This window comes from Opisthocomus hoazin, chromosome 15 (assembly GCF_030867145.1).
Source record: "Opisthocomus hoazin isolate bOpiHoa1 chromosome 15, bOpiHoa1.hap1, whole genome shotgun sequence".
Lineage (NCBI taxonomy): Eukaryota > Metazoa > Chordata > Aves > Opisthocomiformes > Opisthocomidae > Opisthocomus > Opisthocomus hoazin.
In genome coordinates, this window is record NC_134428.1 from 17960327 (window position 1) to 17982224 (window position 21898).

The following is a 21898-nucleotide window of genomic DNA, read 5'->3' on the forward strand; positions in this document are numbered from 1 at the left end:
TTCATAACAGTCTTTTTCTGAGAAGTTCAAGACAACTGGTTCCCTGCCCCCCAACCCCTTAGGAATGTTAATGACATCTACAACTGATATTGGATTTTCTTTGTTTAAAAATAATTCATCACTAAGAGCTGACTACATACAAAATATAGCTAGAACTTTGGTTAAAGGATTTATAAGCTAATTGTATATATGATGCAATTGTCTTTGCAATGTTGTCATTTACTTTGCATTTTCCATCTATTCCTCTCACCAAGGAGAAAATTAAGTATAGCATCTCTACACAGGCTCTCAGGCTTCTTTCCTTGCCAGACACACCTGGGGGTAGTGCTGGAGAAAAACTACGATTGCTAAGCATCAGCTGAGAGAGAATAGCCTCCTGCCTGATGTACGAGCCCCAGCACCCTGTGAACGTGCTATGTCTGGGTAAGTTCAGAGCGCTGCTGGGGAACACACACCCACCGTGCACGCAGAACGCCAGTTCTCACACTTCCCACTTCCTCTCTTCTAGACAGACCCCAGCCACGATCTAGAAAACCCTGGGTGTACACACAGGTGAAGTTCAGGGCGTCCTTTTCAGGGCTTCCATTGCAAGATGAAAGACATCATCGCTACCTACGAGACTCATGTGAAATGTAACCATTCCAAGGCAGTCAGAAAATCTTTAAGGATGCCCTTCATGGTATTTTTGCTATTTTCTCAGGCCTTTGAGGCACAACATGAAGATATCAATTAAGTACACAGTCGCTGTAGGTGTTCTGAATATCTAATTTTTTCCCTCGAGGGTGTGTGGTCACATGTATCATTACGGATGTTCTGTGCTTACTCCAGAGTCACTGTACAGAAGCAGGTGTGCTTACAGCAGCCGGTGCACAGACACATGCACTGGTGTCATAGCCGTACCACTGTAGCGATGCACCACAAGGAACAGGACTGCCAGTGCTACCTACAAGCTGGTAAGATTACGACCCTGAGAAATTCAGGGCTATGTACTGTAAGAGTGTTACACCCATATCATATCACTGACTAAAGTCAGGAGAACCAGTTTCAGTTTACAGGTTGCTGTAAGGAAGGAAAAAACCCCAAAACTGAAATGGACTCAGAAATATGACTAATTACCTAGAATTTAATCTGAAAAAACCTATTAAAAAAAAAAATCACTAAAGTCCTATGAATACCTGTCTTATTTTCTTCCCCTGGTGCTAGTATTCTGCAACATCAGTGCCCTGCAATTGTTCCCAAAAAGCCTTATGTATTTTTGTATTCCATTCCCCCCCTTCAGCCATTTCTAGAATCAGAAAACTTGCACTTTACCTCAAAGTCTTCATAACAGAAGTTACAGCAACATGATTGTATACAGAACAAACCTTTTTTGGGTGTAGTCTTATAAGAACAAACTGCAATATCCATTTTTGAGCATTTCCATTCTTTAACAACAAATGTTGTTCACTCTGTTTCTTGGTAGGATCATTTCTGGTTTATATTTCAGCAGGGAAAGATTACAGAACTTAACAACAACCAAAAGATCTTAAGCTAACGACTGTTTGTTCAGCTTCACTGTATGATGCCACCTGATCACTCTTTGTCCAGGACATGTTTTGCAGCAACCTTCTTCACTGACTGTTTATTGTTTTGTGATATATTTTTTGTTTGTTAATTATAGTTCTGGATATCAACATGGTAACAGGCTTCTCTTGCCCGTGTTTTTGGTTTATTAATACCACAGTGCCAAGTATTTGCTACCGTTCATGAATATTGACTTGCAGGACCTTTTGTCAGGCCATTGGCAGGACACATGCTTATGAATATCTGAACATTAACTTGATTTATAAATTAGTGAATAGATACAGCTTTCAATTACTCTGCAACAGATAGTCAGACGAGCTATTAGATGTGGAGTTAAGTTGTTCACATTTAAGAATTAAAGACTGAAGTTTTTCTTTCTTCCATCAGACTTCTATCAAAAGTTCACATGCAGAATACTGAGCATCAAAAGCCAGAGTACTGATTCTAGAGAAAAAAAGAGCTGTCATTATGATTGTTTAGCTTGCTTTAACCTCATAAATGACCTTGAAAAGTAGAACTATCAATAGCAGGAAATTTCCACTAATCCAGTTACTGTTTTCATCACTAGAAACATATCTAGCAAGGCTGGCTCATCTCCTTCCAGCTTCCTTACAGCAGCTTGGAGGTCTACATAGCACAAACCCAGATTGTTACTGTAAAATTAGAAGATAGAAGACCTCACTCCTGAAAAAACACACGACTATTTTGTAGTTCCTTTTAAAGACAGCTCTCTGTGTACTTTCCTTTTATAAGACAAAAAGAATGGAGCAGCTTCTTCCAATGCAATTTCATTACAAATATAGTAGAAGAGCGTTTTATTAATGCCCCACAGGAAAAGCTGGCCTGATATACTAGCACTTAAGCTGCAGCCTCTAAGCTGCTTTCCCAGAAACTTCCATCAGATGAGGTGCTAAAGGGGTTCTATAGTTGCTGGCACACTTCACTTGCCTTTCTATCCAACATAATCTCTCCCAAAAGCAGAACATTTACACCGTAGAAGAGATGACACTGATGCAGTAAGACGGGACAAGATGACAGATCTCCTTTAGTTTAAATGAGCCGGGGAACGGAAGGCTGCTAGGTGTTATCTTTGCAAGACCAGTGAAATAGGATTCCAGCGGAAAGGGTCAATTTATAAGCCAAAGCAAGCCAACAACTCCATGGCCTTCCTTTTTTTAGATTGAAGTGCAACTAGCTGTATTTATCCTAAATGATAGAATTTTCTCTTTTTCTGCTTGGCTTTCTCAACAGTGAGAGTGACACAAGCGCTTTATCACAGAAGCAGCAAGAGAGAGCTATAGCCTTGGACAGTACCCACTCAAGCAGCAATTTGCTTATTAAATCAGGAAGGAAATAGACAGTTTTGAATGACAAATACTGGCAAGATAGTGTTCTAAAAAGAAGTTATTACCTTACATTAGTCTGATTAGAAATTTTTCAGCAAGGATAGATGTTCCTTTTAGAAAATAAGAATTTTCCAATGAAGTTCCAAAAATTTTTCTATAGTAGTTGACTTTCTGTGTCAGAAAGTGAGCTTTCTGACACAGAAAATGTCTAATTTCTGCAAACAGAAATGAGGAGAGAGAGAAAAGTCCACAGGGTTTCTCTTAGTTGCAAATGTAAAATGAAGTGGTTATCACTGGAAAAAAAAATCAGATAGGACTCTCCATAGACTGAACTTCACACTACTAATTACATTAATATTTACATTCTTATCAAACTGTTAATTGTTAGTTTGCTTTAAGAAAACCTGCAAGACAGTTACCAAAGAATCTCTACAATCCTGTGAGATGTCACTCAAGCTCTAATTTACTAGCTTACTCAGACAGATTCACAAGAAACACTGACTATTGGATAAATTGCAGGCCCATTCACTAATCATTACCTTGTTCTCCTAACTGACCGATGGCTTGCCAACCTTGACTCTCAGACTAATACACAGCTACCCCATTAACTATAGACACCAGGCTAACCGCACAGAAGCATAAGGGCTCTCAAAAAAGGGGAAGGTGCATATAGAGAACCCCTGCCCCTAGTTATCCATATCATAGTATTACTGTAATAACTATATTACTATGTATATTACTAGATCAGTTCACAATTGAGGTTCTGTATTTGACAAAGCATGACAAAGTTAGAGACCTTTAAAATTACACCACTTTATAAGCAAACCTGCGTTCCGTTGATGGGCTGAAATACAGTCTTTTAGACCCAAAGAGCAGTCCTTTCTCTTGTGCATGAGGAGAATATCAAGCCCAGGGCTCATCCTCCACCTGGCAAGACTTCCACTTACTATGAGCACCATCAGAAGTTTTTGGGCTTTTTCTCCCCAACCCTCCCTATCTTGTGACTATGACAACACAGAGCAATCTTTTAGTCCAATACTTGCTTCGCTAGATTACCTGCAGTGGTTTTTAACCAGAAAATTTCTCCTGAGAAGAACCCCAGTTTTTCCAAATGCTTACATTTCAGAGTGTAGATGAGCATAAGCTTTTGCATACCTGTTTCCAGACCAGTTTTAACAGAATGGGACTATGAAAAAACAAAAGCCTATAACACAGAGTAATCTTTAAATAAATTATCAGTCTTGGTTAGATTAGGGAAGAGATTTAGTCTCCTCTAATTCTCATTTTCTGCAATTTAGTTCCATTGGTCAAGACCATGCAATGTAATATTCTCCTTACAATACGGCTTTTTGACAAACAATGAATAGTTTACACTTGCCACTGTTTGAACAAGAAGCCCTAGATACAGACCCGTAATATAATTGCAGGTGACTACTATAGATACTGTTGCCACACAACAAACAAATTGGGACTTTACACCCACAATATACTAAATGAGTTGTAGCTACAATAACTGGCAGGTGCTAAAGAGGATAGTTGGGAAGAGATGAGAAGCAGCATTCAATGAGTGAGCAGGAAATAACTTTCCGATTCCTTGAGCAAGCGAAGGTTACAAAGACAGCTTATGGGACTAGAAGAGAGAGTTTATTAAAACCATAAGCACTAAAGATCAGTAACATAAAGCCTCATAAACCCGTATTTTGGGCAAGACAAAGTATTAGCAATACATCATGAAAATTACTATTTTAGCATTGTATCAGTGATCTAGTATCCATGTGAAATTATTTTTAGTGCATTACTGACACCCAAAATTTTATTGTGCTGATGTGATATGCTGAAATCTGAATAGTATGAAATCTTAACATATTTAAACTGGTCGTTTCTTTTTTCCTATCTTTTCTTCCTCATGGGATTTCCAAAAGGTGCTTAGGAAAAAGATATGCAAATTCCATATTGCAGAATGACTTGAACTACATAAATTCAGGTTACATTCCTAAATGTTCATAGCCAAGTCTGAGGAACTACAAGCATAGAAATTTAGGGAAATAAAGAATTAGAAAGAATGTTTACCTGAATCAACTTATCCCTTATTCATAAGGATTGTATTATGAATGCACTATATTCTACTTCCTCAACTTACTTGTATTAAGTTATTCTGTATTAAAATGACTCAGAGACCTTCAACCAGATTTGAAAGATACAGATACGTAGTGTGAGAGCTCTGACTCAGCTGGAATGTGAGATTTCTATTTCATTCTCTTGTTTCCCTCTTCTGCTCCAACCTCATTCGACAGAAGAAAGCACTTTCTGGCATTTTTACTTGATTTTTTTGCCTCTCTTCTTCTCTGCCCTCTATGCATTTTACCCTCCACTTCAAAAATTTTCTTCCCTATTTCTTTTCCATTTCTGTTTCTACCCTGCCATGTTGTTGGTATCCATTTTACTGTCTCATTACAGGAAGACCATGTTCTGTGTTTCCTTACGAGAAGGAAAGATTGACTGTGTTTGAGATACAAATCTTTACATCACACTTGGCAGTAAACATGCTCTAGGTCACCCAGCAGGTTTGGGTTTGAACTGCAAAATGACTCAGTGCAATATTCCAGTAAAGATTCTCCGTAAATTCTAAGGAATATTGTGTTTCAGCCACCTGAGCCTTGTGGTCCTTTCATAATTAAGAGTAAGAAGTTTAATGCAACACAACCGAGTTTAGAATAATGCATTATTTTTCATCTGCCACTACTAAAGGTGAAGTTGCTACAGGAAAGACCTGAAACCTTGGTTCCTGCCTCATTCCCCTGTTCATTATGCAGAAAACTGATATAAAATATGAACTGTATCTGCAAAAGTTACACCTTGATAAGCTAACTATCAGTGAAAGGGGAAAGGGGGGAATCTTGTTCTAACACCTTCTTTTATCGCCAAAAAGTACCTAGTGCGTGATGGGTAAAACACAAAGCTAACGGAGGCGGCACGTACATGTAAGATGAGTCAAAGATAATCAACTGACAGACATGCTTTCCCTTCACTTCTGCTGTAGATGATACAATGAGGTAAAAAAACATCACGGTGGATTTCTGCCTACTATGAAGTCTTACCATCCATAAGCCAATTGTCCCGATTCTGGTGAAACTGGTAAGCCATGGGGCGAGGGGCTTGTTTGTTTTTAAACAGGTTAGTTCCAAGCATTAGTTTAAATATTTACTTTGGATGTTCAATTTTTTTATTACACAAATGAAAATATTTACATTTTCTGGTTGTCCAAAGACCTAAACACTGGAAATCCAGACCACAGTACCTCAATTTGTGCTCAAATATTAAAGCATTCCAAAATGCTTTAGAACTTCGTCATTGCTGGTTTATCTAATTCATTGTGAAGAGCCAGGCTAATGTCTTCAATATTAAAAATATAATGATCTCCTATGACCTCTGTGGGAATGTTGCTATTGATTTCAGTTAATACAGAATACAGGAAGAGGCCTTATAATATCATTTTAAACAAGGGAAAAGTAAAAAGTTACAGAAATATTTCGAACATCAGATTTAGATACAGCTAGCACACATATAAAATTATGGAAATTGCTCCTCTCTGCTTCTTTGCCAGTCACCTCTAGACTGTTGCTTTGTAAGAAAAGCTAGCGTGTCAGCTCACTTCACGCTCGGGAGAATCCATTCCAGAAAAGCAGTTCACAGGCATATCACAAAACTTAACTGATGACTACTGACCTCTTTTTTGGCAAAGATAAGAGAAGTATTATGCACGATAGAGCTGTCAGGGCCAATAACATGCCTCTTGGCAGGTCTAAAGAACTCACAGGAGAGACAATTCCACAGTGAGCTGGGCCTACAGTAACTCCTCCAGGGTTAATAGAGTCCACAAATGAACAAATCACAGCTAAGTTTGATCTAGTCTATACACACCCGGTACTGCTCAGTATGCGCCTTCATATTTTTTAAATACTAAAAGGTGTAGTAAATTCTTTTTTTCTTTTTAAGCAAAGATACTTTTAAGGACATCTGGGGTGTATCATATTTCTTTTCCAAATAGGTCACTATTGTAGCCTAGCTTCAGAACTGCTAAGACTTTTTCAAGAAAATGCAAATAATCTCTCACAAACTCCTAGCCACATTATCCTGCCTTTTCCAGCGTTCACTGACTTTCCTTATCTCCAAATTAAGTATTCTATCAGAGCGTATGCTAGAAGAAATCCAGAGTTGCTGTTTTCCCTAAGAAGAAACTGCAGTAACAGTTTAAGAAGATGAACAGAAAGCAGTTAGAGGCCTGACCCTGAAAAAGGCCATGTTTTCTCAATACAGTGTGTCTACAAAAAGGTTTATAATTGCAGGGAAAAATTCATAGTTAAAGAAAAATACCTTTTCAGTCACAATTTGTATCACCCCCAATAACAGGGAAAAGCAGTTATTTTGAGAATTCAGCTTGAGATTCCCCAGTGATATTTTCAAACAAGCAAACCACATCCCACAGTCAGACGAAGTTCAATAAATAGATTACTTCCACATATTTGACAAACTGCTCGATTACAAAAATTGTAATTATGCATTTGTTGCTTTTTTAAAAGACTCTGCATAGTTATCACTTTTAACTTTCTCATGCTTTTGTTCTATAGTTTGAAACCAGCAACTCTCCTTCCTGAAAACAACCTGCAAAGCAAATACAGAAAGCCACTGCATTAGGACTGTTTGCTTTGTACTGTTTGCTGTTCTGCCGCTCCCAACTTTCAACACGGAATGTTAACACTCACACAAAAGTGGTTTCAGAACAAATCACAAAAATGTACGCAGGCACACAGAAACCAGTGCCCACAATTCAAGGAAAGTCTTTCCTCTCAATTCTGCTTCAGCAAAATCATTAAAATAACATTTACTAAAACCACCCTTTTTAATCAGCTGAATTAACAAACTGTTGTGAGTTACAGGAGCAGCATGTTACATCGTTCAATGTGTCCTACATTGCCCGTAATCCAAAGTTCAGAGATGAGATACTTAATCGAGCTATTTTTGTCAAAAATCAAATGAAGGCTTTAAACAAATGTTTCCTCTTTACAGCATAGTTCCTATTTCTTTCGTTTGTAGCGATAGAATCTTTTGTCAGAAATACTACAAATACTTCGATGACGACTTCACTTTTGTAGGTTGAGCAGTATCAGCAGTATCATTTCAATGCTATTATTTACAGAATTATGTGAACTTAAAAAATACATGCTTTTGAATGCATAGGCAGAAATATATTCACAAAAGTAAAAAAAGGGATTTTGTCAAAACATTATAAATGTCTTGAGAAATAATATACCTTAAAGGAATCTAATCCCTTCCACCTATGCATTATTTAAGAGTCAACCACACTTTTTCTGATCCTTCTCTTGTCCACATTAGTTTTGTGAACTGCCAACAGGAAAACAAAAATAAAGTTGATATTTTGAAGTAATTTTAGAAAATGAGATCTCACTTACCCAATTCTTTAGAAACTGGAGAATCAGCTGATATATCCCCAATCTTTGCAAGGCTATCATAATACGCTCTTCCAGCCACTACCATAGCTTGGGGGCAGGGGAAAAAAAAAAAGTGTTAGAAAAAAAAAATCAGTAAAAAAAGTATTTTCCATTTTCGTTAATCTATGATCCTATGAAATTTTGTAATCCAGGGCACATAGTGAGAGATGGGTATATGGCAATAATGAAATCCTGCTATCAGAGAAAGTTACTCAAGTCTCTGTCCTACCTGCTCATTTGTGAAACCAGGTGACAAAGACAGAACACCAGACTATATTAATGAAGTTTCAGCCTGTTATTTAGTTCCAACTTTCATGCATATGCAGGAGCAATCAGCATTCAGAGGGTAGGTTTAGCTGTAAGCCATTGGTCAGGACATAACAAAATTACTTGGTACAGATAAAACTGCTGGAAGAAAGCAAAATGTAATCCCAAGCTTACTAGAAACGCATGGGGGTCTGCCCTACATTGGCCAGCCAGACCACTGGTCTGAAGCAGCTACTGGCCATGAGACAATGGGCCTGCAGCTGCAACAAGGAGACATGGCGTCTTTCAAAAGCAAATCATCATTTACTGTTTAAGTTAGCTGAAAGAGTAATTCCCTTCAAAAAAGTCATGACGAAATACAGTGCACCAGGTGTGATATATTTGAAAGAAAAGTGAAATGTGAAAGGTTTGATACATCTAATACAGCCAGTCCTAAAAATTAACAGTATGTGTAACACTGTTCAGTCATCATATACTGAAATGATAAATATGATTTCTTGCCAAAACAGTACATTAAAATCTGAGGCTCCTACATATACACACCAACTTCTCCACTTTAAGGAAATTCTAGGCCTTCAATGCTAGAACTTCAAAAATTAAATCTCCGAAAGATGATGTTCAGGTTATGGAGCTAACCTATTTGGCATTCTTTTCTCAATTTTCAACATACCGTCAGTGTTCCTGAGGTTATTATAAATTACATTGTTCAGCAACTTAGTGAACTTAAATGTTGGAAGATCTCTGGTTTCTTGGACAAACAAGAAAAATTAGCATTGATGTATTCAATTTCTGTACAGAGTTATTTTGACACTCCAGGAAAGTACCAACTTTTATGTTCGTTGCTGCACACAGGATGGCAGAGAAATCTGTATTCCAGCAATAAAAACCTCAGGCAACAGGTGCATATAGAGATTAAGAAGAAACCTGAAGATTTAACATTCCCAGCCAAAAGACAGCCCCCAGTTAACACTTGGACACTTATCACCACTCCCCTCTCCCTGACAGTTTCCCCCCTTTCATTGTTTATAGTTCAATACCAGTTCCACAGGAACCAATAAGCTCATTATATATATACATATATATATATATATGTATATATCACTGAGGTTTCAGTTATTCTCAGTTAATCATTTCCTGGTTATAGTTGATTTAAACAGCAAAGCCAGTTTTGCCAGAATGAACATGGAAACATCAAGATTCAAACTGCAGGGAGGACAGTAGTGAGCAACAGACTACATATGTGGTAGATCTACACCACACACTCATTGCCTTGCATCTTCACAGTATCTAGAAGTGACTTACACACCACAACAAAAAGAAGTAACAAGAACAAACCGGCGAGGTTTTATTGTAAAAGGCAGTGAAAAATACTGATTGAAGTAAGTTCATATGTTTTTTGTAGTGGTATATTTTTAACCTGAAGCGGAAGCCACGCAGACTCTCACTGTCGATTTCAGAATACTTTTTTTCCAGGGGGAGATGGCAACTGCCAATGACAGTATTTTAGGTCTGTATTTTAGTTTTTACTAGCAAAAGTGACATCTTTGGTTACCTAATAGCATGTTCACTGAGAAGCCTGAAACTCTTCCAAACAAAACAAGGATTCTTTTTGAGGCCCTACTGCATTAGAAAAGAGTAATTTCTGTCTAAGCTGCGTCTCATATGTGCTCCATATTCAAACTTTCTGAACATAAGACTTCTACTGATGCTACTGCTGGAGCAGTATGCCACCTGTATGCAAAGATTTTACGCCGTTCCAACTCTTCCTATCTAATGTTTTCTCAAGATAGCCCCAAGTCAATCCTAATATAGGCTCTAAAAAAGGAAGAAAATGTGTGATTTCTCCTGTGCTGATCAAGCTAAATCAAGAACTCCACTTGTATAGTCTCTTCTCCAGTGTGATGGCTAGTGAACTACCTCAGAAAGGGAGTTCTGATCTTTTATCCTCAAAATGTATAAAAATACGTTATAAATCTATCAGAAGCTCTTGTCAGTTTTATGTTGTCAGCCTACTCTGACTTGTTTGGAAAGCTGCAACGTATTTGTTTAGCAACAGAGTATTTACTCCTTGTTACAGAGCTATTTATACCACTCAGAGCTTACGGAGAAAAGATTAACAATTTATGAGAGCCCAAAGATGACCTTAATGCAGTTTCTCAACAGTTGTTGCAACACTGTAAACATTTATTCATTTGAAATTAAGCATTCATGCTAGATATGCTTTATCAACCCGTCTTAAAAGGCAAACTTGCTGAACACAATACCTATCAGCCCACAGTGTTGCTGTGAATTACTGATGACAAATTGAATTAGAAAAGAAGAGGCACAATGTAACATATCAACAGTAAAGTATGTGAAAAGCAGAACCTCAGAAACTGGTATAAAAATATTTCAGCTAAACATTAAAACACTAGTTTTTACTTCTGATACTACCTATAATCCCTAAGGTTAGGTATTAGGTAACCACTATGTTAATCCATCAGGTTAGGCATTATTGCAACTAAGTCAACACTTCCCTGTTTTCATCTCCAGCAGGCTTTGGTTTTATGCTTTTCTCAAAATTTGCATGACGAGAGATTTCAATGTCTATTTGGTTATGAACTACTTCTGCAGTATCACATTTCTCAGAGTACTAGATTACATGTAGGGGAAAGATACTCCACAGACTTGAATGAAGCAAAATGAGAGAGATTTTACATTGCTTTAATATGGTATCAAGCAGCTCAACAGGTCTGCATAGGTGAAATGGAGCAAGATCTAACAGGTCCTAAAATGTAAGCTTTGGGAATCTAGCGCCCAGTCTTGGAAACCCATCCATAGATAGACAGTTTCTGCAAAGTCAGCAATGGAAGTAAGCAACCACGTTATAAAAAGTTTGAGAGACTGGGTCCTTAAGAGTCAAATTTATTCACCCTGATTTTGACTCCATTAAAAAGATACCATCAGGTTTAGTAAGGATAAGAAAAAAGTTAATCCACTCCTGCAACTCTTACTCATTCAAGTTGTTCTGTTCACAGGGTTACTTAGGTAGTGATGCGTACAGGTGAGCAGGAACAGAGCTAAGAACATGAAATATCTATGGATGATATTTCCAGGGGCAAAAAGAGAATGTCTAATTTACATAACGGATTTTTTCCACTTATACTATTATTCTAATGGGGGTTATTTACACTTTATGTTCAATTTATTTTGCAGTAGCTCTGTCCCTATGTGTTTGGCATGCAACTTCTGCAGGATAGTTTTTAAAAAAAGAAAAAAAAAAAGAGAGAGAGAGAAGGTACATATGTTTGGGTGTTTCTGCTTTTTTGTTTGTTTTCCCCCCTCTAAACACATCCAGAGTTCAACTTCTAAATTAAGCTTATACACAACCCTCCTATCCAGTATGTATATTCAGATGAAAATGAAACACTCTCTAAAGTTTGCACCTAGAAGACTTACCATTAACAGCTTTTTCATAATTCTTCCCCAGATTTATTAAATTCCTCAGTCCTGGATTGAACTGTTCCATAACATTCTAGTGAACAGAAAACAAAATTTGTGTTACAACCAAGGCAATTCAACAGCGCACGAAAGCATTTATCTCCATGCCACTTAGATCTAATTTTCTGTACAGCATGTATCTCAAAAATCTGTAGATAGATGAAAAAGAGAAGACTTAGGAGGAAGAAGAGAGCAAAGGATAGAAGGGAGAAGAAACTGAGCATTTAAGATCCAACAGTAAACAACGGGTGAACTATTTCAATAGGGGTAAAATGGAATCTGGATGTCAATAATATAAAAGGGTGTCAAGTATGGGATCAAAGTTTGCACAGATCCTTCTTTTCTGGGAGGTGATAGTGAAATAAGAATGAGGGAAAAACCTTTATCCACTAATTGTTTTATAAAGTCAGACAATAATGTGAACTTTCTGACAATGGTTTAAGACTTAAGTTCTTCACCCCTGCCCTATGCTGAAAAAAAATAATACTGGGAAAAGGAAAAGAAAATAAATCCACCAGATATCTGATTGGGGGATGACCAAGCACTTTATTCATATAAGTTACAGAGAGCATTTAGGGACATCAGTTGGGTGGTTTGGGATGTTTGTTTGGGGTTTTTTGTTTGTTTGTTTTAGGGTTTGTTATTTTTAAGTTTGAAAATGCTGCATTTTATTGTGTGAAGCCATAGGTCTTTCAGAAAGAAAATTAAAATGATGACCTTATTTAAACAGAAGAAGAAAAAAAAAAAAAATCTACTGCAGCTGCTTCAGCCGTTCAATATAATCATTGGCTGAAACAGCCAGAATATGAAATCCAGCAGCTCCAAGCATGACTACTCTCATACCTAGCAAATTCTATAAACTGATGAAGTGGTAGAAATTGTGACTGGCAGTTTCATAGCACAAGAAAATAGCTACACCATTAAACAGAAAGGTTTCAAGTCTTCACAAAAACTATAAAATAAGCTAAGCTATGAAGTATGAATGCAAATTTGAATTTTCCCAATGCTGGGGTGTGAAGAAGAGAAAATTTTGCCCACTCCAGAAACGAAAATCGCCCACAAAGTTGGAGTTGTCTCTACTCATAGGAAAGCACTAGTTTCCCTCTTTCTGGTCAAAGACAGTAACTCTGCTCCCTCTCCCCCAGTCAATATTCCAAAATTACTTTTCTCTTGTTATTAGCACTTGAGGGGGAGCTCAGATGCCGATATAAATGCAGTAGTTATTCACGCCTCGGAACCACGCCCTTAAAGATGTCTCAAACACATGTATCTCAAATAACGGTATTCCAAAATACAGGATGTTGCAATTCACTTTTGAACAATGCTAAGTAAGTTTGAAAGAGAGCCCTCTGAGGTTCACTTATTTGGTGGCTTCTTGGTTTCTTCAGGTAGAATTGCTATTTCAATTAGACACATACAAAGAGGATTTTGTTAAGCAAATATGCTGTCTGTACATAACTACCTCTAAACAAGTATTCTAGAATTTACCTTATGTGCCTGGACATTTAATAGTCAAGTAATCACAATGTTCTAATCCTCTCTTTTGTCTCTTCCACGCAAAATACAATTTCATATAACACCAGCTGCTACGTCTCAGGAACAATTTGGTAATGACTATTTTCTTTTAGAATTAAATTTAATTAAAGCCCTGTATTTCCATAGAGAAGAACCTTTAAAATCTTTGCAGATAGTAGACCTTCTTTTCTCAGAATCTTCCTAGCAAAACTATAGCTGTGACATTACTCTGTAAAATTTTATTGTCATGAAAGAAAGATCACGAGATATCCGAAGACATCATTCTGTTATTCTTACTATTTACTAGATATTGTTCACACAGCAGAACTTTCAAGTTCAAGGAATTCAAAACAGACACTTTCTGTTTACAAGAAATATAAGACTGAAATAGTATCAAGCTTTTGTCTGTTATACTACTAACAGAATGAAAATATTTATATTTAGTACATACACAGAAAGAACAGGAATACCACCACATTTATCTCATTTTCGGGCAAGGTCATTCAGTCAGAACTCTATTATTATTTTTCAAATATAGTTCTATACCTGAACTCCAGTCCATTTTAAAAGCGAAGAAAAGAATTAACTCCAGATTTCACCAATAATACCTTAACAGTCATATTGAGTAAAAGATATTTTAAAAAAAAACCCAAACCAACCATTAGGTTTTGATACTGGTATAGTATACACGGTATCAAAAGCAGACAATACCTAGCCCCACTGCCTTTATTTGTACAAATTAAACACACCTGCAATTGTTTTCTGGTCTGTACCATTAAACTCTTACCCACCCAAACACACTCACTGCAAGCAAACTGCCTGTTGTCCCCAGGCCCTTGATTTGTGTTCACTCACAAACCACATCTAGACATGATTTGGGAAAGTGTGCTTCAGGTTGGGCCAACAATGGCAAAGGCTACTCTAACAACTTAGCAGGATGAATTTTCCAGCTTTAGTGTCTGGAAACATCTCTCTTCCTGCCCCAATTCAATAATTTACTACTGTAATGTTGCTGGTGTGCCTCCCTTGCCCTGCCCATAGCTGAGGCAGTGCAACTGTGAGGCTTTTGTTCCAAGGGGTAAGTTGTCTCTTCCTGTTCCAAACGTTTTGCTATTTCTTCCCACCAATGTACTAAAGATGATGTCTGTTGGCATATATGGAGTCAGTGAATCATAAAAAGGAAAAAAAAAAATAAAGGGTGAATTAGAGGATTGTGTTAGGATACAGAGTCCTGTATTCCAAGGATATGGGGGAGAAGAAAAGCAGACATGATGTAGCAATGGTGTGTATGCATGGCAGGTAAGAATCCCAATGCCACCTTGAACTACCACCCTATACTGAAAATCATGTTTTGAAAGCCAGATCCTGTCCCTGCTCTTCACAATAAGAGCTTATAAACTACAACCCTTACTGCCACCTACTCAAAAATTCTAACGGTACATGATAGTTATTGGTCTTGAAATACTGATTTTTGGCATAACTGTCTTCAGGATTCAGGGGTTAAGATTCCAGTTCTTTTGAAATCTGAATTAGAAGATGTCAGAGACCACACTTGTGTCATTAGCTGTTTTCATTTAGGAGGAAGTGAACAAAATTCAGCAGAAATGTCCTCAACATCTCCCCTCTCTGAAGCCAGAGCTGTTTATTTACACGAGCCAACTTGATATGTATCAGGTATTTGCATACAGGAGAAGCAGACCACAGTGTGGAAGCACAACAGGTCCACTGAAACAAAGAATACTTGAGGAAGAGCTCCAGTACATCACATCTGCTCAATGTATATGTAAAACTGCTGCGAAAGATGAAGAAAATTTCTAGCTCAATGCCTTCGGTAGCTGGAAGGCAGACAACTAACAGATCTTTTCTCCATTAGACCAAGCAGTCTCTGCGCTGCCACAGTGGATGACTGTTAGCAGAAGTGTCTGCACCGGTCTCTAGACATGAACGCCCAAGAAGTGGCAAAAGCCTTCGCAACGGAAATTCCCCTTTGGAATTTACTTGGTTTAACACAGGGTATGGTTAGCTGATCCTCACAGCGCTGTGCAAGGCTCATCTACTTTCCTACTGAGGGTTTGTGTTTGATAGAAAGACTTAGCTTCTCCCCCGCCCCCAAGATGATCTAGTGAAATAATTCTCAGGTAATTTTCCTCTCTTCAACAGCAGAAAGGAGCATAACTTGTACTTTTTTTTTTTCCTTTCTACTGAAAACTAGATTCTCAAAGCAAACAAAAAGCTGGCCACGCTTCTAGTAGTTTTTGGCTTTTTTTTCCTCCCCACACAGTTAACCACTGTGCTACCTTTGAAGTACCGTCCAGGAAGAAATCTCCAGAGCACTTTTTGAAAAAGGGAAACTGTCAGTGGCAACTCCCTTTTTGGGATCAGGTATAAATTTGATATTGCCAAGACATTTCAGATCAGTTAAAATGGTAGTAATATTTTGTTCAACTTCAGAAGTTATAGGAGAATTAAACACCACTCAGAAATCAGTTTGTATAGCTATTTATTTTCAGATGATGATTTACAGATTTATAGCTTCCCTTATTTGCAATCTAAAGAAAAGGTCATGAAAACGAGTGGGACTGAACACCAGTGCAAAACTGCAAGTCACACATTAAAGTCAGATCCAAAAAACTCCTAAAAAAGCAGAGACAGAGGAACAAAGAAGAATTTCTGATCAAGAGAACCACTAATTTAAAATTGTCAAGAGTAAGAAAGTATCACAATCTTGTTATTTGCCATGTTGTATGAAGTCATGGGAATAAAACTTTCGTCTGAATCCAAATAAACATGACAATGTAAGAAAAAAAGTTGGGAAAGTATTTCAGAACACATTGTTTGTCTGTACAGTGAGGAACACAAACTAGGCCTCCTAATTGTCAATCTAGCGTCCTATATTCTAGTGACACACTACGTCTCATGAACAGAATAATTAACTAGAACAGAAGAGGAGGCACATGATCAGATCCTACAGCTTTCTATTATTTAGGATGAATGGAAACAAAGGGAAACACTTTCAAATCAGGCAACAGGGTACATCTTTTTACGCAGATAATTTCAGAGCTGGCAAAAACGACCTTCCAAGACAAAAAAAAAAAAAAAAAAGTAAGAGAAGCCTATTCTGGTCATTCAAGGCATTAAAACCTGCTATAATCCAGAATGAAAGTCGCTATGTGCCTTTCACCATGTGAAACCAGCCTGGTAGCAAGAAGCTGACTGAAGAGGAACAAGCCTTCCATTTCCACTTGTGTATAGGTATTATAACTTCCACAGGTCCTGACGGTCATATAAACAACGTTAATCTTCAAAACAAATGACAGCTATTGTCAGAGTGCCTTCCTGTAAATGCTCAGCTTTGCTTTTCACTTAAAGACACACCTCGCAGAACAATAGCTCAGCAGGTATGAATACAACTTAACAATGCATAGACTCCCTGTAGTTTCAAGTTTACATCCTGCAGGCACTTTTGCAAGAGTGGATAACAATGTATTTGGGTAGAAATCTGAAATTATAAAACTAGCACAGAAAATTAGATCTTGATGTCTAACATTACTCATGTTACCATCACTATAGCTATTCATAGCTAACCTTTGTATAGCTACTAGTAATTTAGTTTAAATTGTTCTTCCTCAATCTGGAAAACAGTAAAATTAAGTTTTTGGAAAAAGTCTTCAGTGTTGCTAAACTATGTCTGAGAACCCACTTGAGAAGATTGGAAAAGGTGTATAGAAACTAAATCATACTGTGTTCCACTGTACTTGAAGCATTTTGTACATTACTGCATTTCATCTCCTCATTTAGCTTTTGAAATCCACAATACAGTTTTCAGAAGGGCATGATTAAGTCCCCAACACATCTCACATCAAGCTATTGCAGTTCTATGTTAGCTTAATATTGTTTCAGAACAGGTTTAACAGAATGGAAAAAATAAATCAGGATACCAGTATTTATTCAAAAAGACTAGTTCTTATGACTAATTATTAGTCAGCTTAGTGGAACATTTCTCGTTTAAGAGAACACTAATACATCATCCATCAGTATGTTTTAAATACAAACTTTTTCAGGTTATGAACAGATGACCCAGGATCGACTTTAAGTAGGCATAACTAAGTATGGTGAAAACAAATAATCTGCACTAAGATAGAACTGGACTTTATACACACACAAACTCCCAAAGGCTCCTCTTCCCCCAAATCAGATTTATATTTCAGTGATGCAAAACAGCCTTACTGCAGCATGTACTAGGTGAATTTTGATTTTTGCAAATAAGTCTGGTAGTTTAACTGCAAGTCTTTTTAAAATATGGAAACATGGAATTTAGGGCTTTAAACTGAATTTATCAAACGCATTTCCATGATAAAACAATATAGCCTACCAAAGCAATTCTGCATGCCCCTGTAGAGAACATATGCCCCTCAAGAGAACACAGCACTCCATTGAAAAGTTCTGGGTTTTGTTGTTTGGTGTGGTGGTTTTTTTTTTTTTTTTTTTTTAAATTAGACTTTGGTTGATAATAAAAATTTCTGGGTAAGGTTTACTTGAATACAGAGAAATCTATCTTTAAAATCCAAGATTACCAACCCCAGTGAATTACAGCTATCACGCGATTATCAAGAGCTCCGGAAAACTCAAACCACAGGAGCAATATGCGAGCTGCCAGGCCAGCCCTCAGACAGCACACACACAGGCCTGTAATTCGGTACTTTCTGGTTTTGCCCCCTTTCCCTGCATTGCGTGCATTGTAGCTGGATGCCAAATAGTCTTCCCCCAGCAGATAAAATGAAACTGTACAAGCTGCAGTGACACACCAACACATAACAACTTTCTGGGGGTCACCGATGGCCGTCGTGCATGCGAGAGGTTCATAGAAGGTCCCCTCACAGCATGCCATGCTGCTGCAGGGAGCTACAAGGGCAGGGCAGCGTCATACCAGGGAACCTCTCAGCAGCTCCTTGGCAAAGGGAGGCTGTGGCCCTCTTTAGTCATAGGCTCCCACACCCTTCGGCTGCGTTATGCACGTGCCATTCCTATCACGCATTAAAGTGATTCTTCAGGTATTACATAAAGAGTAAGTGTCAGCCATGGTTCTTGTGTGTGTGCACACACACATGTATTTGTGGATTATGTTGTTTATTTAGTCAGGTTAGCTAAAAAATGTTGAGGTATTCACTTTCCAATGTTGTTGCCAACAAAAAGATGAATAAGATAAAAATACAAGGGTATTACCTGGCCACCCAATGACTTCTGTAAGTATATTTTGAAGCTTTGCATAACACAGGTTACTATGTACTTAATCAATCCAATGGATTAGCACTGAAATAAAATACATATAAACAAAGAAAACAGACCAGCAAGGCATTCAAATTCATTTTTCTATTGTTTTTCCAGGTCACCCAAAAGTGGTGGGGTTTTGTTTTTTTTTGATAAGTGAAAAGCCTGTGTCTGCCCCTGCAGCACACAGATGCAACACTACACTACAGTGAGTTGGTTTCCCCAGACCAAGCCTTTCTTCTTATTGGTAGGTGAAACAAACACTGCTCCTGATTTTATCAACACCAGCATGGCATTTTAAGCACTGTATTGCTGGGGTGGCACACAGCAAGAGCAGAAGCTACATGAGTATTATTAACAAAGGAGACCATGCTCACCGTGCAGACTAAAGCATAGCACAGAGGTGCTCATTTGTTTTAGATGAGGGAGCTGTGATTACAGTCACAGCATGCTCAATACACAGGCTAGTGCTCTCTGCCCTTTAGAAGTAAAGAACTATTTTCAATGTTTAAACTGTGATACAGAAATAACTACTTTAAAGTAGACACAGAATCCATTCTTTAGCTGAAGCAGCCTTTATACCTTATCTGGATAAAGTTTCAATTTTTAATGAGGGCAGGCAGGAGGATTTCCAGGCCTGCGAGTACTAGCTATGTGATGCAACATACCAGACTTCTCAAAATACCCACATAGTAGACATTTCGTCACAGTCAACATTTACGTTGTATTACAGTGTTTTTGCTGGTTGTTTCAGTCTTCAGTGTCCCTTTGAATTAATGTAACACAAAAAGAGGGTAAAGTTTCCCAGTAAATAAGTACTGAATAACACGGAAGGTTTTGTTTATTTAGAGGTCTGACATTCCTTTAAAGTCTATTTTATATTGTATGCATTAATATACACAAGAGATTTTCTTCCCTCTGTGAAACTGTTATAGCTACATTCTGGAAGTCAACAGACAGGGTAGGACATTCCTGTGTCAGCACAGCCCTGAACAGTCAGCTTCCCAGGCTTCTCTTCTGTGAGCCAGTATTTACAGGCTGCTCTTCTGAGAAAAAGGAATTTATGTTTGCTTATGGCCTTGCCATGAACGTAACTGATATCAAAATGCACCAGACCATTTAAGATGACCTGCACGAATTGTAGAGGACAAAACCTGCAGCCAAGTGGTCTCACTTTTTCTCATTTTTTCCATGAATTTGATACCCAAGTCCAAAGAAAGTAAACAGCAAATACAACACGACACCAATATAACTGGAATACCTGAAGGAGTAAAGTTGACTTAAGTGTGTTGGGAAACAACAAAACTAACAGCAAAACACTCCAGTAAATGTTTTTAGAGGCCTTTAAATGATAAGAACATCAGAAATATGAAAACATTCAATAGTAAACCAGTAAGACTTAGTAAGTAGTAAAAAAAGAACTATCCCCCAGAAAGTTTTCTTTGGGCTCAAACTGTATTTGCAGCTGTGTTCATTTGCATGATTAAATGTATTTGCAAATTTCAGTGCTTTCTCTAGTACAACACCCTGTACTGATTGCAGATTACAGCTCCAACACTGCCATTGCTACTCAACCAAAAGTACGATTCTTACAGGAATTTTGCCCTGTTAGAACCAGTGTGTTTTGGAAGGGCTGAGTTTACAGAGAGAGAAAGTTCAAAACAAGCGCATCTAGTGCCCATACGCAAAATATTTTTAATTCTACAAATAACGAGGTATTTTGGAAAGTTTAAAAGTCTACCAACTTAAGTTGGGCTACCCTCGCCAGTCAGTGCTTCGAGGCCGTGCTAGGCATCACAAACCTGATTACCAGCTCGGGACACAGGCGAGCAACCTCATTCTGCATTAAGCCTAATTTTAGGCCCTGGCCCGTATGAAGCAGCGGTTCAAGCAGAGGACCAGCAGCACCAAGATCTCCAAACCACCTCATTATCCAAACACACTGCGGGAATTACGGCTCGCTGGGGGACCGAGCCTGCTCGGGAGGGAGAAGCCAGCCCTCCAGCCTGCCCCGGCCCGCAGCTGCCGCTCTCCGCCGTGAGGCGGCCCAAGCCGCGCGGTCCCGCCCGCCGCCGGGGCGCACAGCGCGGCCGAGCCCCCCCCCCCCCCCATGTCTTCGGCTGCGATGGGCGAGATCGCTCACAAGGGAGCGTCAGAGCGGGGGGAAGTTCGTTCCCTTTCTGGGTGAGGAGCCGAGGCTGCCCGGAGCCCTCCCGCCGGCCTCGCCTACGGAGAGACGGCCAGCGGCCCCCCGCCTCAGCCGCCTCCCGCGCCGGCCAGCGCGGGCAAAGGTGGCTGCCGTCTCCTCAGGCGGGGTGGCGGCGGGAGGCAGCCCCTCCCCGGCCCGTACTCACTTTGTAAGTGCTCTCCGTCAGCTTGTTCACCTCCTCGGGGTCCCGGGACATGGTGCCGGCGGGGAGGCGGCCGGGGGGAAGAGCTTCGTCCTCCGGGAAGCGCCTCGGCCCCAGCCCAGCGCCGCCGCAGCAGCCTCGCCTCCTCCCTCCGCCGCGAAGAAACTGTCAAAAACTTGTGGAACCGGCCAGGCAGCGCCGCCGGGGCGGGGCGTGCGGGGCCGCCGCTCCTGACGCGGCAGGACTGGCTCGGCGGGCGGGGATCGCCTCGCCTCACCGCGCCTCAGCGGGGAGGGCGGGCGGCCCGCCTCGGCTCTACCTGAGGTGCCGCCGCCTGCGTCGGCCGCGGCGCTTCCTCCTCGTCCCGCTGCGGGAGCCCCTGCCGGGCCTCTGCTCCGCGGCCTCGGGGCTCCGGTGGTCGCGGCCCCGCGCAGTGCCCCGGCGCGGAAGCGCAGCCTGGGCGGCGTGGAGGCCTTTTCAGGAGGCAGCTCTGCCGCGAGTGCCCAGGGGGGTCGGAGGTAAACTCTTCCTCCCAGCAATTAAGTGAGGGTTCTGTAAGAATTAATTAATTAGTCTTGTCAGGATTAATTAGCGCAGC

At 39.5% G+C, this 21898-nt stretch overlaps 1 protein-coding gene across 1 annotated transcript in view; it reads right to left on the reverse strand.

Annotated features, from left to right (window-relative positions):
* Positions 1–21540, reverse strand: part of BAIAP2L1 (BAR/IMD domain containing adaptor protein 2 like 1) — a 42847-nt gene extending 21307 nt beyond the window's left edge. Inside the window, exons 1-3 of the mRNA XM_075436975.1 lie at positions 21304–21540; positions 12125–12200; positions 8381–8467 (exon numbers count right to left, since the gene is read on the reverse strand). Coding sequence (XP_075293090.1) covers positions 8381–8467; positions 12125–12200; positions 21304–21354 — 214 coding nt within the window. The 5' untranslated portion in view covers positions 21355–21540. The remainder of the gene's footprint in view (positions 1–8380; positions 8468–12124; positions 12201–21303) is intronic.
* Positions 21541–21898: the final 358 nt, after the last annotated feature.